The 13,534-nt window shown below is 37.8% G+C and overlaps 1 protein-coding gene across 2 annotated transcripts in view; it reads left to right on the forward strand.

Annotated features, from left to right (window-relative positions):
- LOC5569135 (ecdysone-inducible protein E75) overlaps window positions 1–13,534 on the forward strand; it is a 240,102-nt gene that overhangs the window by 14,552 nt on the left and 212,016 nt on the right. The window contains exons 1-3 of one of the 2 annotated variants that reach the window (XM_021848455.1): window positions 10,040–10,231; window positions 10,294–10,628; window positions 11,587–12,459. In XM_021848455.1, coding sequence (XP_021704147.1) covers window positions 11,688–12,459 — 772 coding nt within the window. In that variant the 5' untranslated portion in view covers window positions 10,040–10,231; window positions 10,294–10,628; window positions 11,587–11,687. Of the gene's footprint in view, window positions 1–10,039; window positions 10,232–10,293; window positions 12,460–13,534 lie in introns of those variants that run through there. The other variant, XM_021848454.1, reaches the window with a different exon arrangement.

Consider the following 13,534-nt stretch of genomic DNA (forward strand, 5'->3'; position numbering starts at 1 on the left):
TTCTTGGAGAAATTCCTGGAAATATCTAATTAAAAATATTACTGAAGGATTGTATGCAAAAATCAATGGAGATTTTCCCGCTGGAACTCTTTAAGAAATTCGTTACAAAATATCTAGAGGAATCTCTAGAGAGATTTTCCTAGAGAAATCCCTAGAATAACCCTTGAAGAAATTCCTGAAAAACTCACAGGAGGAACTCAATGTAGAATTTCTGAGGAATTGCTGAAGGTACTCCTGTAGTCCTATCTGATCCGGTCTAAAAAATCAGGTCAGGTCAGGTCGGGTGAAAAGGGAACTGTGCGTTTGTGCCCCTACAGGTAGTCTAACTTCAAGTCACAGATGATTTCAGGAATCGGATATAATGTGGCCACTATATCACGAATTTTAAGAAAATTGCATCAACCCTTTTGAGAATTGAATAACTATGAGTTTTGCATTTGATTGATCCTACAAATGACAATTTTTGGGTCCCGGGACGCCTCAAACTTACGATAAAGTGGTCAATTTGTATGTGAACATCTGTGCCAAGCTTATGGGAACGCATTTTAATACACAATTATGTTTGATTGCTACTGTTCGAGAATTGAAGCGGCTTAGTATTCAACAAATCTATAGCCGGTTCTTGCGGGCATTAGGTCCTAGTGGCCACATCCGGTAAATTTTAAACGGTGCAAAACTCTTCATTTATAATGTTGAATATTGAATCTTAATATTTTTTTGCAAATTAAAATGTTGGTCATTGCAAATAAATAAAGGTAACTTGGCATGTCCCACAAAATAGTCCTTTTTTACCCGACTTGACCCAGTGACCCACCGGAATAACTCCGGTCACAGGAATATTTCCGAGTTCCTCTGGCCACTTCTAGAAACTAGATATGTAAGCCAGTAAACAGACAAAAAATCATTTGAATCCACTAAGAATTCGCTGAGCGGTGAGGGTTTTAGTATTTTTGCTTTCGCTCAGGCCTATACGGGTTAAGCAATCAGACTGCTATATTAAGGCAGGGAGCATAAGGAATGCAATTAGAAGCCTGATTTACGGCTTATTCAAATGCTTATTGGTTACCTAAGCGATGTTAACCCTCAAAGCCCCAGACAGACATTTTATTTTCTATCGGCTGATGCTCAGAAAAATATAAGATCGATGAAATGCGGTTTTCACTATGATCGATTGAGTTAGACTTCCTGCGAGTGGGGTTTTCATACCGGAAGTTCAGGTGGTATCTCCGGTGATCGTTCCTGAGTTGTTTCGGTGGGCCAGAAGAACCAAATTGGTCATTCGTCAATAATTGAACTAACAGAGTCACAGGTATTCAAAATCGAGAAGATTGAGCCGTCGCATGCCTATTCTTGGTGCTAAAACTTTTTGGTCCCATATTACGGGTTTCCCGATGGCCATTCTGATGCTCCAAAAGGACCAGAATAACCATCCATTCATTCTTTTGGCAAAATACATCCAAAAATAAAAAATCGTAAAGAATTGGGCACAATTCATTTGGTTTGGGGAATAAATCTGAGTAATTTCATCGAATTGTCCAGATGGGCCACCTTTTAGGACTCCAGGAACCGGTTTTGCATGGACTTTACTGGACCAAATTTTTCAGAGAATGTGCGCTGGTAATTGGTTCCTTATTATAGAAAAAAAATATGTCAAAATATCCATCAACTGAATCGTAGCGATGTGAATTACATATACAGAACTGCGATGAAAACTTACTCATCGGATGTCCGGGTTCCCGGAACCGGGTATGAATAACTAAGTGATTTCAGAATCTCTATTCACAGTCCACGTGAATACCTATTCCACAATATGAGGACGGTTTAGATTACTTGTTTAGTTACCAAACTACAGGTCGTCAAAGTAAGGGTTTCTAAAGGGACTTTTTTTCAGATATAGCCGGTTCCCGGTAGCCACAGTGACCAAATCCGGATCTCCGGGAGGGTTTCTGAAACTAGACATGTGTGCCTTATTTAAGCCCAACAGAACTAAATTCGGTCAACACACTGATTTTTGCGAGCTGTTTGAATTTTCGGGTCGAAAATGACCCTAAGTCATAATTTGTAACTTTTTTTATGGAAGCTCCCCTAGGGATCATTCAAAACTTTTTTTCCGCAAAAACATAATTTCCCACAAAAAAATAATTGTCAGAAAGTTTCAAATTGCTAGGTTATTTCAATCAAAAGTTACATTGATTTGAATTTTGAAATGGGTCGAAAAAGACCCAACCCAGACAACCAGCAGTCCCATAACGGTTTACGTGAAAAGTCGTTAACTTATACACATTGAATCACAACCGCACTACATGGTGGGTGAAATCGTGTGATCGATGAGTTTCCTCGCATTAAACGCTATTTTATGAGTTCATATGTACAATTCGTTTCGTCCCGTACACTTGTACGAAGTAAGTCGATCAATCCGTAGCAGCTGTCAAATCTTTTTTGTTATGATAAATCAAGACGTATAAGAGTACAGATTAGTTCGCAATAAAATTTGCATACTCGCATTGCATGCTATTTTCCATCATATTATATATGTACGTATATCGCCTCCACTTTTGTACGTATAAGGCCTTTTCGCAGCGTCTTACACGTGAATCTTTGCACATATAAGCACCGCATAACGCAAAAGGTGATTTCGTTATATGTGCATTCTGGTTGTCTGGGAAGTTCCTTACTAAGGTTAAATGGTTTAAAAATGATAAAACGTTTTTAACCCCTCTACCAGCAGCTTCAATTTTCGCCATACAGAAATATTCTCATGTTCGGTTATTGGCTTCTCAATACTATTCTTTGACGAGAGTCTGTTGTGAAAAATATGAAACAAATCGGTGCGTCCTTTTTTGAGTGATGAGCTTTTATGTTTTTGCTACCACTCCGGCCGTGACAAGATGTTGACAACTTAAAAAAAATATCATGTTGTAATTTTTGGATTTCTCGGACGCAACTCAACCGATTTTTTTTATTTTTTTCAGAGAAGCTTCTTATTACCTGACATTGTATAGCCAGCATTTTATTTTTTTTTTTTTTTTGAAAAATCGTCTTAAAACGGCCAAAGAAATTTCGTTCTTTCAAGGAATACCGGAATATCATCAAAACAAGATGACGAATGGTCAATACCGACACAGATTCCAAAAATAGAAGAGTTTTTTAAAAACTTGCGAAAACATAAAAAAAAAACGATCAACTGATGGAACATACACTTCGTAGTTGCTACTCCGTGATCAATCAAGATGGGTGCACGACGTTAGGCATAAATACGTTAGGCATAAGGACGTTAGGCATAAGTACGATAGGCATAAATATGATAGGCATAATGGACGTTTGGAATAATGGATGTTTGGCATAATGGTCATTAGGCAAAATGGACGATAGGCATAATTTCCAAAATGAAAACCGAAATTGATAAAAAATGTGAGCTGACTTTTTTGGTAATTGTAGAGGGCTCCAATGATAACAGTGTGTCCTTTGAAATGCGATTGTTTTGCAGTCGTCCCATAGTTGTGAATCCTTTGAGGTCAATTTCTAGGACAACACTTGATTAAATGATTAGCATGTGGTAACTTCTGTTACCATAGAGTCAAGCCATGCTGAAGGTATTTTAGTTCGGTTCCAAATAGATCCATGGTCCTTGGCCATGAATAATCGTGCTCATGTATCGTGCACAAATAAGAATGAAAAATTATTACTTTGCCAAAGCAAACTTTTGCTTAATAAGAGATGGTACACAAATTATGTCACTTTAAATTTCGACTTTTTCGATCCCCTCACCCCTTTTGTCACGATATTTGTATGAGTCCTTCGAAAATTTTGTAAGGCTTGTCTCCCCTTGGAGCATTACATAATTTGTACATGACCCCTAACTGTGGAAGTGCTCCTAGAACACTTAACTAAGAACTTGGGTTGAGGCGTAATGCCAAGAATAAGAACGACACTGTAACTGCTGCTCATCTTTTGAGTTTGGTTGTACACATATTATTGGCAATTTTTTCATCAGAGATTATTCCTTCTTTAAATTGAAGGCTGTTCTTCATAGTTGAACTGTCGCCAAAATTACTGGAGTTAGTGCTGCTAATGTTTTAATCAGCATTTTTTTTTCTTTTATAATTAAACTGTTCTTTCGAGACATACTTATTCAGTAATTAATGTCATTATTACTCTTAATACTTCCATCATAAATTATCCCTTCTTTGAATCATAGGCTCTTCTTTATAATTATACGTTTAATTTAATATCTGGAAGAGAAGGCTGTTTAAAAATCACCTTCTTCCAATAATATGCTGTTTGGTGGATTCTTGCTGTTCTGATAGTTTTTGGAATTGTAGATGTAAATGTTTCCATAAAAAATGCACGTCATGCTAAGTTCTGAATACTATGCTATGTTAAATTTGAACTTGACTGATAAATTGACTTTGAAATCAAATTTTATTTTTCAAACTCGACGAATTTCATATATGTTCAAGGTTCTTAAATATGTGGTTGTTCAAAATTGTTTGAAAATATCGAAAGTTGTTGGCAAAAGAGGCAAAGGAACTGTTTTCACTACATTAAATTGATGAGCAGACTCGGAGTTGGAATGTAGCGCTCTTCTTGGTGTCACACTACCAGAATATTATTGTTGAAGTTCATAATATGAATTTTTGACTTAACTCTAGATTGTTGTCTTCAAGTTAATCAAGTACTAAAAATTATATGGAAATCTTCTTTAGAATTAACGCAATTATGTAAGAGAAATATAACAAAATATGGCATATACTCACCAAAACGAATATTTCTAGAAATTAATAACACTTGCACATCACAAACATGAATGCATACTTACAATAATGGATTAAGCTAGACTTTAGAATGATAACAATGACCATGACAACAATCTTATTCCATATCTTGCGATAATGGAATAATTGTCAAATTTCAAAACACCGAAAATAGTAATTTATAACTAACCAATTAATTATGGAATGTTCACTTATGAGCTGTTACATCTTAAGAACACCCACCCACCCCCATCAACGTAATGGAATTTGGAAATGGACCCAAACAATTTTCGAAATGACAAGAGTTTTGAATGGCACACACGCAAGTAATTTTATGCCAAACGTCCATTATGCCTAACGTATTTTATGCCTAACATCCATTATGCCTAACGTCCATTATGCCTAACATACTTATGCCTAACATACTTATGCCTAACGTCCTTATGCCAAACGTCTTTATGCCTAATGGGGTATACTCAATCAAGATAGTGATATTGCACAGAGAACCACTCAGATGAAGCTTGGGTTTTAGCTTTTTTCCATCTTCAATGAACAATCACACTACCCTTGATATTGTTCGATTGATAACGGAGCCGGCCACGTCCTTATGTCCACCGGGGAGAGGAAGGAAGTTAGTTAGTTAGCTGTTATTACTAGAAAACCGGAGAATCTCCTGCATTTCCCACAGGTTCCTTGGAGGTTGGAGTGTTTTGTTAGTGATGGATGAGGTATTCGACCGTATGGATACCACTGTGGTAAGCGGTTAAGTCGATATATTCAATTCTAGCGATAGATAATGTTTGCGCCATAATGACGCAAAGAGATAGAGAAAGGCAGCTATCAGAAAGAGTGTTACAAATATGTGAAAGGGACGGGCCTGGGATTGAACACACGACCTTCTGCTTGCAAAGCAGAAGCGATAGCTATTAGACCACCAACCCTGTCTTTTTTGAAAGCTTGTGAAAACATGATGCAAAAATATCGAAAAACAAAAGACTTATCGTGATTTCAATATTGCTTTGTGGTGAAAAAATGAAGCTGCCGGTAGAGGGGTTAAATCATACAATACCTATCATGATCATCAATTGGCCTGTATCAAAACATATTTCCGATATATCTGCTTATATATTGACAACCGTGAGAATTATCTAAATGATATAGTGGTCGGTAGTTTATGAAAGCATATGTAATACATCTGTAATTCTACGTGTATTACAGGCTCCTGCAATCTTCGATTCAGTTTTGCTTCATTTTATGGATTTCAAATCAACTTAATTTGATACGACAATCATAAACGTTGTTTCCTTAAACTATTGAAATAGTTTCGGGAGAGTTTTTTTTTCATCTGTAGCATCTTTAAACTACTACTTCCATTATATGAGATATTGTTGTAATTTTTACTGTAGAAATAGGATTATTACTAAAATTCCGAAAAAAAAATCTGACTTTCTCTGATGTTAAAATTGTTCGTTTTGCCCTCCAAGTTTTCCAAAATTTGTCAAGTTTTACGAAGTAATTTGAGCTACAAAAATTGATAACAGTGCGTGTAACTCAAAGAACAAAATGGGCAGTGTAGTATTTATTTCCATTGAAACTTGAGGCAGGCAATAGAAACTTTTGTTGCCTCGCATAATCTTAAATTTTTTCTTGAAATAAGTTATCAATCATAATCAAAATTTCTAAAGAATTTCAAAAAAAAAAAAAATAATCCTAAAATTCTCACATATTTTGTACTTTTAAAACATTTTCAATGTTATCTGTGTATTCATAATCATAACGTTAATATACGTTTTTTTGGGCAAATCTCAACTATTGTTCACTTTTAAATCTTAGTAACTTAATGCATAACATAGAATATTACAAATTATCATGTAGCGTTAAAAATTAAATCTTGGATTGGAATGAGGATTAGATATAATTATTCCATAGGTCTGGATGTCTCCTCCAGCAAATGAGTCGTTGTTTCCAATTGCTAGCATGGTGATAGTTTCGCCCCTTTTCAAGCTTTTCCGTCCACCAAATTCAATTTGATAAATTTTAGGGGGGGAGGTCTAAACCTGAAAATCGCCCCCAGGATGGCGAATTCGCCCACTTTGGGCATCACTGCTGTAGACTCTGTCCTAGATGGGACGTAACTCCAGGAAGAAGAGAAAGAAGAAGAAGAAGGTATATAAAAACTTATAAAACAGCATAAATTTATAATACACGGGTCAAACCGTTGCTACACTTGTGAATCGTACACGGAGAAATCAGACTAATCAAATAATAAGTTCTTCGAACTTAAATTTGGTTAAACTGTTTTTTTGTTTTTTTTCTCTCAGTTGGGATGTTTTACCTCTCTCGCAACAGCAATGTTGTCAAAAACAGAGAGAGAGACGCACCGACCCAGCGTCGAATGTCCATGAAATAAGCAAAATTTGTGTTCTTACGAGTGGACCTGAATTTAAGTTATTGAAACCCACTACGAAGACTTCGAATGCTGACGCTAGGTAGAATTTTTTTGCACTGAGTTGATTGTTACGTAGTTGTCAAACGAAAACTATCTACTGAGAGCTATATGCCAGTAAAGGCCTTTTGGTGCGTCATCACAAAATGGCTTCTTCTAAAATCATTAACATATTGTTATGATGGTATTGGTATTTGCAGCATCGATGAACTATAACTGCTCACCACCAGATTTTATGGATAATTTATACGAAGAAAAATGTTTCAGGTGGTATTTCAATATTTATTCAACACTTTCTGATACAGCATTATCAATTCAGCGAAAATATACATGGGATTAATATTAACAAAAAAAACTCCGATCTCATGCCGCATTTCATTGCCTCACACAACTACACTTCTAAATAGAAGGTGCTTACATTTTTCATTGTAATTCTGCAGCAAGCATTTGTGTTTTGGATTCCATATTGCGTTCACAACACTTCTACTAAACATATCTCTCATTCACTTTCCTTAAAGGAACACATTTCAAACGGGAATCAAATATTTATAAAGTTTTATTAACCGCAACACTCGAAACTATTATGGCGGTGATTTTCACTTGCCGCAAATCGACCCCGCCGCCGCACACTGAGACCTGCCTGTGTTTATAGTCTAAAATTAAAAAAAAAAAACATTTTTTTCCGTTAGAGTAATTTTTACCTCAGAAAGGTTGGTCAAAGCATAGAAACTTGAAACTCATGCACTATTTGTTTGCAATTGTCTCAAATTACAGAAACCATCTCTACGAAGCATAAAATCATACCAAGAGTTTATCAATTTGTACCACCCAAACCATGACCAGTCCCACAGTGCGATGCGTCGGGATGCGTCGGAACGCGTCTATCGTGTGTGCACAATCATCGCAATCATTGAGCGCAGTGATATCAGATTTGCTAACTGTAAAATCATTGCATTTTACGTGAATTGATCAGAAAAATCATTAAAATTTTATTAAATCAGTGATCTTGTGATGAAAAACTATTTGCAAACTAATAAGGTTTTATAATATGCAGCAAATATTCCGAAAACAAGCATATAATAATTGGTGGAAAAATCTGTCACCAGCCACCTGGCAACACCGTCATCTCTTGCAAACATAAACCGTGCCGGTACATAACAAAAATGTGCGATAAATCCAATAAAAAACAGAGAAATTTCATTAAATCATAATGTTTCCTTTTGATATATACGATTGAAGAGTAGATTTTGATTTCCAATACTTGTCACTCTACTAAATTCCCCATGTGTTTACATAAAAATATGCTAAACACAAATGTTATAATTTTTGTTTGTTTGTTTTGAAAATGTATATGGAAAGGCGACACTACTACTATTGCATCAATGATGATTCTAATGATTCTTTGAGTTACACGCCGCTTCACCTTAATCCAAATTAACGTATTCCCACGACTCAGTTTTTGGTAAAGTAAACAAAAAATATATGTGAAATCTTCTCAGTGTAATTATCTTTAAAAGTACAATGCAAAATTTAAAATCAGTTGTGAGTCATTGATCTTAATATCGTAGAAAGATAGTTTTTAAGAAACAATGGAAAAATGGGGAAATCTACTTATGGAAGCATTTGGTGAAATTTTGAGTGGAGAATTTGTAAAAAATCTGTGCAGAAATTCTTAGAGGAATTCTTGAAAAAAAATCCAAATACGAACTTTTGTGAAAATTTTTGAATGATTTTATATTTCATTGCTCAATTTCTTTGCTGATTTTTCTATGAATTTCATGATGAATCTGTTACAAAATCTAGAAAAGAATTCATGATTTTTTTTGTTTTATTTGGATGACTCCTTGTAGAAATTCATTTATATTTTTTAAAAAACGCAGAAAAAATATCAGAATTTTTACATAAATACAAACTTTTAGAGACGCATGGGTGCCCATATTAATTCCTCATAGAATATTGAACGACAAAGTGGCGCAAGTCCAAGGAATGTTCTTCTAAAAACACGAAAAATTTCAATACTTACATGCAATTTCAGAAATTTATCAGCATTACTGTACGATGTATATTCAATACACTCTTCTTGACTCGATATTGGAGGGATCATCGAGTTACAGAACACAAAACCGGTCGAGTCTAGCACAAGACACTGATAACGGCCTTACAGTTGAGGTCAAAATACGCGTATTTGTCAAATAAATTCGTTTTTTTTTTTCATTTACTTTCAAAATCGGTGCAAATGCGATCTAAGGGACCATCCATTTAGCTATGAAAACCAACATTTACTATGAATCTCTTAATCAATATCGAGTAAAGAAGAGTTGACTGCATTTGTTTCTATCCAAATTAATGACAAATATCAATCGAAACATTAAAAATTCACTGACCATACTTTCAGCAATCTGAATTACTTTTAGGAAATGTTCTACAATTCTAAGTATTTAATATTTTCAAATGATTTGACTCTGCAGCCAACACAATACAATACGAGCCAAAAAAAAATCCATAAAACATTACATCAGCGCAAATCTTATAAATAGCAAGCTTTCTGTGATGCATCCAGCTTTTAACCTATTTATTTGGCGTACTGTTTTCAAAGTTGCATGGTAAACATCTGATTTTAAAAATAAAATATCGAAATATGTACACACCCCCAAAGACAACCATCGGAACCCTTCACACTAGCACACCTGTGCCACTCTGTAATTGCCCGGTGTCATCATCGGTGAGCAGCTTCAGCCCTGACTGCCCTAAAGTTGTCGTTGCGGACACCGTCGATTTAGTTAGTGTAGAGTCTGCACTCATCTGCTCACCGCACTCTAGATAGCAAAGCAAAGCAGGCGCTTGGGGACGTTCCCGTAGTAGCACGGAACTGCTGATGGTATCAACAGCAACAGCAGGCCATGCGACACGAATCGTTCTGTGCTAGTCAGTGCTTGCTTGTGTAAACTCGCCCATATCAGACACGAGGAGACACTCCTCTATACATGTGCAAAAAAAGCCTCTCACAGAGCTCGCGAATTCAATCATAAAAGTAATAAACTTATTCAAGGTGAAATGTTGACCATGAAAATTATTTCCCGTGTCTTTTTTTAGAATATCGTACTGAGCGTGCAGCGAGCGAGTGGAATAAGCAGCAGGGCAGCAGAGGAGCGCAAATTTGCGATTTTTGGCTCGCACTTGAAACGACAGCCGCAGAACGAAATAGAAGCACCGCGGAATCCCCCCGAATTGGAAAACAATAACACAAATAGTACCTAGTGCTGGCACATGTACGGAACGGATATTGACGCGATTGGTTCGTGTGCTGAGCTCTCGCAAACTTCAAATGGTCACACCGCAGTTTGGTCGTTTCGACAGTTCACAGGGGGTGAATATTAATAAATTACGACTGTATGAACGAAAATGTGCTAGAAGAGGGTAGAAGAACGGTGAGTTAGATCGAAGAAAAGTCTTGAAATTGACATTGAACGTGAAATAGTTCCACCTCGGGAAAGTGTTGGGAAAGGGTATGATCAAGGTGAAGGACGAAGAAGAAATGAGTTGGAAGTGAGCGCGCAGAAGGCCTTGAGTCGGACTGTGAAGGATACGTTCAAGGACCAACGTCATAGCAACCAGCACGCGAGCTTGCTCAAGTGAGAACCCTATTACACAGCAGGTCCATGGCTTGCTGAGAGTGCGTTCGGTCGCGTTAACGCCAGTAACCGAAGGTCCTGTGCGTTGTAATGCGAAGGAATAAGGAGTACCCAGTGCCACAGTTTAGCGGTGGCTGCTCTTCCGTTTTGTGATACCGCCCCACTTCTAGGGGTGTATGAGTGAGTGCTTATCGGCGCAAAGGAGCGACTTTGGCTGTTGTTTTCGATTCGTGAGTGACTTCGCTCTCTCCCTCAGTGTCAGTGACACATATATACGCCTGCTTTGGGTTCCGTTCTACATGTACGTGCTCCCCCGACCCAGTAGGCTGGCTGGCTGGTTCAGTGTGTTTATGTGCTGGTTTTATTTTCGTGTTTAATGCGTGATTTACAAGTCAACAGCACTCTGGCCAGCGAGAGATGTGTATGTTTTGGTGTACACACTGACAGCGACGACGACGACGATAGATTTTATTTTGAGTTTCCGAAAATATTGACCTTGAACTCGCGCGCCTCGGTTCGCACATCGGAGCAGGCCAAGCAAGAAGGGGAGCAAAAAATAAAACAACAAAAGCACACAAAGTATGGTGAAAATATTCGATTTATCCGTGTGCCTACTGCGATGTGGTGGTGAGTGAGGTGAGAAAGAACTCTCTATGTGTTTGATGTTCAATTATTTTTGCCGAACCGAAACGAAGGCCAAGTTCAGCTCCTTATTTTCACGAAACGCCACCAATTTATCGATAATTCATTCAAGCTCGTGGAAGTGAAAGAGGGAAAAGGAGAATGTAGAATAGTGTGTCGCTCGGTCAAAGCTAGTGTCGGTGTGCTAATTACAGATCAGAATAACCGGAGAAAATGCAGTGCTTAAACAAACTCACTCAGGACGAAAAAGACTCGCTGGAAATAAGGACATTTGTAATCGGTGATAACCAACGAATAATGTATTCACCACGCAATGTGGATTGTAAGAAAACTGTAAAACTAGAAATTGCCAGTGGCCTCAATCAGGCGCCGATGTCATCATCCATGGTGACATCAAATGGCCACCATCAGCTTGGGCAGGATCGGGCTAGGATTCAAATAATTGCAAAGCCTTCGAACAAACCGTGCGAGAACGTGGCGCCTGTCCAGGCTCAAGAAGTGCACGTCATTCGGGATGGACGATTCTACGATCTTCAGCACAACCATGCGTCTCCATCGCACCATCATCACCTCCAGGAGCCTTCCCATCGTCCGGTGCTGTCGTCCTCTCCAAACTCTAACGGTCTAATCATAACCAATGCCGGCAGTAGTGCAAATGATACCGGCAATCCTCCAAGCCGACAGCCACCCCCACTGCACCATCCTGTCTCCACCAACACAATCATAGTGGATGCTCCTCCGCATTCGGCAGTGTCGAGCAGTAAACAGCATTTGCCCCCACCTCCAGCGACGCTAATGATCGTTCAGCAGCAACATCAGCATCAGCATCAGCAGCAGCAGCAACATCACCACGTGACCTCAATGCAGCCTCCACCACCACCCCCTCCAGTGGGTGCCGGAAGTATGGGTGGTAATGGAGGCGCCGGGATGATGGCCAAGATGAAGAGCGCACATGAGGAGCCTTCCAGTTCGATGCCCGACCTAGGTGAGTGGTTTTTTTATTATAATCTCTGCATTGAATGTGACGTAAGGCGGGGTTATATTGATCAGCATCGATAGATTATGATTCTATGACACTACCCCGAACGCCACTACCCCGAATAAGACTACCCCGAACGCCATTACCCCGAAAGCCATTACCCCGAATGGGTCATTACCCCGAACGCCATTACCCCGAATGGATAACATTTTGAGACATATTCTAGTTAGAGAGTGGGGAGATAATTGTACGATTCCTTTTAAGTATTTCACGAGTTTGGCTCAAAAATGTATTTTTCAAATATTAGAAGATAAAAAAGCAGCTAGTTGTTCAGCAAATAATTTTTACACACTAAGTTTTGTCCTCTAATTTTGGGAAGGTTCATACAGCCACATTGCAATACTCTGAAGAACAGCCTATTTCAAAAAGAATGGTGAATAGCTATAATATGCAAAAAAAAATAGGATGTAGTAAAGTCTCTTATTGGAACTCGGTAGCCACTTTCTTTACTCATTTTTATAGGTGTCGGGCATTAAGATTAAGATCTTCTTCAAGATTTTGTTTTGTAAACGATGGTAATGGAAGTTCACCCTGAGATAGTCGCTGCAAGTGTTGTTCTATGGAACCCGCCTAAAAACCAACCTTATAGACGACCGTTCCGCTATCGCACTTGTACACTTGTACATGTTAGAAAAATCGGCGGCCTCTGATTGACGCTACAGTAAGAATTTTTGTTGATTTGTGGGATCATTAATTTGAATTTCTGTGAGATAACCACAAAAAAAAATTATGATTCAAGATAATGAAGAAATGATGATGGCAGAAAAGTGGTGAGTAAATCCATAAGAGACCTGTCTGTTTTAATACAATGCCTTTAAGATATATTCCTTTATAAAAAGCTGTTCTATATGAAAATATTAGTGACTAGCTTATCCAACAAAAACGTGAAAGAACAGCCTATTCAAAAAAGAAGGGCAAATTTCTGGTGAAATGTTTGCAGCTATGACGTGAATGATCACTGTAACAACGTGATGCTATGACACAACCTATCCTATCATAAGAAAGGAAAATATTTGTTCAA

The sequence above is a fragment of the Aedes aegypti genome, chromosome 3 (genome assembly GCF_002204515.2).
Source record: "Aedes aegypti strain LVP_AGWG chromosome 3, AaegL5.0 Primary Assembly, whole genome shotgun sequence".
NCBI classification, from domain to species: Eukaryota; Metazoa; Arthropoda; class Insecta; order Diptera; family Culicidae; genus Aedes; species Aedes aegypti.